Source organism: Plectropomus leopardus, chromosome 19, assembly GCF_026936395.1.
Source record: "Plectropomus leopardus strain MGB_pleo_1.0 chromosome 19, ASM2693639v1, whole genome shotgun sequence".
In the NCBI taxonomy this organism is placed as follows: Eukaryota; Metazoa; Chordata; class Actinopteri; order Perciformes; family Serranidae; genus Plectropomus; species Plectropomus leopardus.
Window position 1 is genome coordinate 23,306,139 of NC_142194.1, and position 4,804 is coordinate 23,310,942.

The 4,804-nt window shown below is 48.5% G+C and overlaps 1 protein-coding gene across 1 annotated transcript; it reads left to right on the plus strand.

Moving 5' to 3' along the window:
• Positions 1 to 1,948: 1,948 nt before the first annotated feature.
• On the plus strand, positions 1,949 to 4,572 carry LOC121958629 (transcription factor Sox-9-like). The gene is made up of 3 exons (XM_042507687.2): positions 1,949 to 2,727; positions 2,911 to 3,161; positions 3,346 to 4,572. The coding sequence occupies exons 1-3, from the start codon at positions 2,300 to 2,302 to the stop codon at positions 4,149 to 4,151; spliced, it is 1,485 nt and encodes a 494-aa protein (XP_042363621.1). The 5' UTR covers positions 1,949 to 2,299; the 3' UTR covers positions 4,152 to 4,572.
• Positions 4,573 to 4,804: the final 232 nt, after the last annotated feature.

Below are 4,804 nucleotides of genomic sequence, written 5' to 3' on the forward strand. Positions count from 1 at the left end.
TCTGTCAATAGCCACACCATGTTTTCCATCCCTCTGCCACAGCTCTGTGAGTCAATGCGTTCACGCCTCTGTAGCTCTACAAGCAAACACCGGTTTGCGTTTTGGTGGCCTCGTGTAACGGCACGCAGCTCACACGCGACCGCAGCGTCGTCCCACGAGCTATTAACGCAGAGCCAAACTGCTCCCTTCTATTTGTGTTCAAAGTGAGTATCTTAAATAAGCATGTCTCGTGTAAATAAACCGGCCTGGGGAGTGAAGGAGCCGCTGATGTTAGGCTGTAGTGTTTTGGAACCGCAGGGCCTAATTGGTCAGGGAGAGAAAGAATTACAGAGTGATTCAGAGTTTGAGCAGTAAATGCAAAAACATAACGGAGAGAGTGAAAAAGGTTTGTATCTGTTGAAGAAAAAGGCTGTAGGTGCCTGTGTGTGCAGCTCCAGAGTAAGCGAGCAGGCAGAGCAGTGAAATTAGCTCTACCTGACATCTGTGAGCTATTAAAGGCGACTTCAGGTAGCACATGTTGTCCACATTAGGCTGAACTGAGATTTACATTTCCACATCTCCACAAAGCATAATAAACAATCAAAGGGGGGCGTGTGCAGGCAGGTTACCATCGGTGACCAGCTCAGGGCACTTTATATTACTCTGATTGGGGAGTTGCAGTGTGTGGCTGAACAGAGTCAACAAAGGTTGTGTGTGTGTGTGTGTGTGTTAAAGAGAGGTGAATACACACCACTAGAAAATGCACTTTAACACAGTTGTCGCTAGTTGACTCAAGTTCTGTGCTTACAGTGATACTTTGGGTTTTTTAAGTGGGGCTGTATGAGGTAATTTATCCACAGTCATGGTTGGATTATGAGACTATGGGCCCCTAGGCACAGATATGCAAAGGAACCCACCACCTTTTCTATTCAGGAGCAAGACATCGGTATCGCTGCTTTTACCCAAAGAAAGTGAAATTTAAGGTCATGCCACTTTTTCTAAATGTGTTCTCCCACAAAATGAGGAAAATAAAATCATCAAAATCACAATCATTTCCTTTCAAAGGTTACCAGCTAAATGTAGTGGAATGTATTGGAAGCTCAGTTTCAAACATTGTTTGATTCCAAAAAGGATATAAATTTATAAAACCATGTAACACAACTCTTAAAATGTTCTTAACTTTATGAGGAACATTTGGTGAAAAAGGTAAGACCAGTGTGGAAGTTGACCTGTCAGCAAATTGAACAGAATTCACCGGATCATTCCTCCACTGCTGGAAACGAGATGAGCGATACAAATCAGTAGCTGATGTTTGACAGCAACTGTTGCACTGCAGCAGTCTGCTGGAGCTCCCTTCCCTCTCCCTCTCCCTCCCCCTCCCCCTCCTCCTCCTCCTGCTGCTGCTTTTAGCAGGAGAAGGGAGGTAGTTAGTAGTGAGTTCCTAGACTGCTGTCTCCCCCTATTGACCATATGGTGTAATTGTGGATATGTGCCTAGTGTAGAGAAAGACAGTTAGAAACACAAAAAATGTTTTTAAAAGGAGGTATATAAAGTGTGTGTAGCTGTTTAAGATGTTAAATATCAAAAATTATAAAGTTCTTCTGATAATATTTTATGTGGACTTGCCATGCTGTTTTGCAAGTTCTCTTTCAGTGTTTTCCTTCATCATAACAAAAAAATCACTTTTTGCTAATTACAACATATGAATATACTCCACATCTTTGATTAAATGTTTCTTTGGGTGTGCGTGTGTATGTTTGAGAGAAAGTGTCTGTGTGTGTGTGTGTGTGTGTGTGTGTGTGTGTGTGTGTTTTTCTGTACTGGTTATGGAGAGGGAAAAAATGGGATCAAATTCCTTCACTTTGGCGTCACATGCTGTCGCCCAATCAGGTTCGGGCTTTCCTGTGCCGCATGGTAACGCTCTTATAAAGCTCGCACGCGAAACGTTTGCAGTTCAAAGCACTCGCGCGTTCTGGGGATTGTACTTGGAGACCAGAGAGGAGCACTTTACCGTTTCATCCTGCAGAGTTGAAAGCAAACTCTCACCCACCTGGCTTGTTTTTGCCCTTTCAAGTGCGGTGCCACTTGCAAAAAACGCACTCGGAGTCGGGCAGAAACTCGTGCGTAAAGCCACTACAAATCGGTTTTACGCACAGGAGGCAAAAGAGAATCAGCAGTAGTTTATTCTGTGTACTTCTCCCATTTGAAAGACTTTGATCATCCGTGCAAGGTGAAGTCCATTTAGAGACTTTTCCTCTCGCGAGAAAGCAGAAATAACTCCCCCGTTTCACGCGTAATTTGGCACCAACCAGTTTTTCGTATGAATCTCCTCGACCCTTACCTGAAGATGACGGAGGAACAAGACAAATGTCTCTCTGATGCCCCGAGCCCGAGCATGTCCGAGGACTCCGCGGGCTCCCCGTGCCCGTCCGGCTCGGGCTCCGACACCGAGAACACCCGGCCATCGGAGAACGGGCTGCTCGGTGTGGACGGAGAGTTCAAGAAGGACGAGGACGATAAGTTTCCCGCTTGCATCCGCGAGGCTGTGTCCCAGGTGCTCAAGGGCTACGACTGGACCCTCGTGCCGATGCCGGTACGCGTTAACGGATCTTCTAAGAACAAGCCACACGTTAAGAGACCGATGAATGCCTTCATGGTGTGGGCGCAGGCTGCGCGGAGGAAGCTGGCGGACCAGTACCCGCACCTGCATAACGCGGAGCTCAGCAAAACTCTGGGAAAACTCTGGAGGTAAGTGTAAATGCTCTCTTTTTTTTTTTTTTTTTGCTTTTTACGCACGGATTTAGGATGCAATGAGAGGTTTTCATTTGATTTTATTTATTCTTTTCTTTCTGCAAACCGCAGCAGAACTTTTAAGTTGGGTACCGTTAATTACAGTTTTAATTATTAAATGTATGCGCTTTTTACGCACAGACTTCTCAACGAGGGGGAAAAACGGCCGTTTGTAGAAGAGGCTGAGCGGCTCCGGGTGCAGCACAAGAAAGATCACCCCGACTACAAATACCAGCCCCGGCGGAGGAAGTCGGTGAAGAATGGACAGAGCGAGTCGGAGGACGGCAGTGAGCAGACGCACATTTCCCCAAATGCCATCTTCAAAGCTCTCCAGCAGGCGGACTCCCCAGCCTCCAGCATGGGAGAGGTGCATTCTCCGGGTGAGCACTCAGGTGAGCAGAAAGAAGAAAAAGATCAGTCCCCTCAGGAAAAAGAAATTTATCTTAGTGCCTCAGAGTCTCTGCTTTTCCAATGATGAAACAGTGAAACAATTCATTTCCAAATCCTGGTGGTTTACCTAAAAATAACTAAACTTGAATGTAGAAATCGAATCTCTCATATTTTTTTAACTTTCAGGCTCCCAGGGCCCCCCTACCCCTCCCACCACCCCAAAGACTGATGTCAGCACAGGCAAGATGGACCTAAAGCGCGAAGGTGGCCTCCGCTCTCTGCCCGATGGCCCCGGTGGTCGCCAGCTCAACATCGACTTCCGCGACGTGGACATCGGAGAGCTGAGCAGCGATGTCATCTCCCACATCGAGACCTTTGACGTCAATGAGTTCGACCAGTACCTCCCACCAAATGGGCACCCTGGCTCTGCTAGCGGCCCTGGCAACACCACGCCGGTCTCCTACACCGGCAGCTACAGCATCAGCAGCGGCGCCCCGGTCAGCCCGCAGGCGGGAGCAGCCTGGTTGGCAAAAAGCCAAAACCAACAGGGACAGCAGCCGCACACTCTGACCCCCCTGGGGGGCAGCGGGGGCTCAGAGGCAGCTCAGGCGCAGCACAGGACCCAGATCAAGACGGAGCAGCTGAGTCCGAGCCACTACACTGAGCAGCAGGGCTCCCCGCAGCACGTCGCTTACAGCCCGTTCAACCTGCAGCACTACAGCCCCCCCTCCTCCTCCTACCCGGCCATCTCCAGGGCGCAGCAGGGGTACGACTACCCCGACCACCAGGGGGGCACAGCCGCCGCCTACTACAGCCACGCAGGGGCGGGGCAAGGCTCGGGGCTGTACTCGACTTTCAGCTACATGAGCAGCCCCAGCCAGAGGCCCATGTACACGCCCATCGCCGACAACACAGGGGTGCCGTCCATCCCACAGAGCAGCCCGCAGCACTGGGAGCAGGCGCCGGTTTACACCCAGCTCACCAGACCCTGAGAGACATGTACAGCCACACAGATCTGACTCCAAGAACACTTTACCGCAGGGAGAGTTCACCTGCAGATCTGCTTCCTGAATCAGACACTTGAAGAAGAGGAGACTTGTGATTGGCTCACGGCGTGCCTTGTATCTTGATAGAAACTATATATATATTTTTAGAGAGATGAAGAGACTTAGGAAAATCCTCTGTGAGGACTTATTGATTGTTGATATTTCAGTAGTGTTTGTTTCCTTTTTTCTCATGTGCTGGCAGTTTATAACCCATGGGTGGGGGGTGGGATGGGGGATGGGGGGGGTAATTATTTGTACCTGTAGATAACAAACAAAAAAGCTTTATATTTTAAACAGTTCAGCTACTAACCACTCCTGGTAGTGCGCTATCTGGTTCTCCTTATTCATACACAGATTTTTTTTTTTTTTTGCTTTCCTGTGCCATCCAGCGAGTATGGTTTGTATTTAAGCTGTTGATTTGTTTTGTGTCATTTGGAAAAGCTATGAGGCAATACAGAGAAAGCGAGAGTTTCACAATGCTGTGCTGTCAAGACGGGGGAGCCCTTTCCACCATCCGTGCCTTGGATTTTTTACATTTTCTCGAACTTTTTTGTATGCGTGTGTGTGCCACAGCTGAGATTACACTTACCGTCCAACAG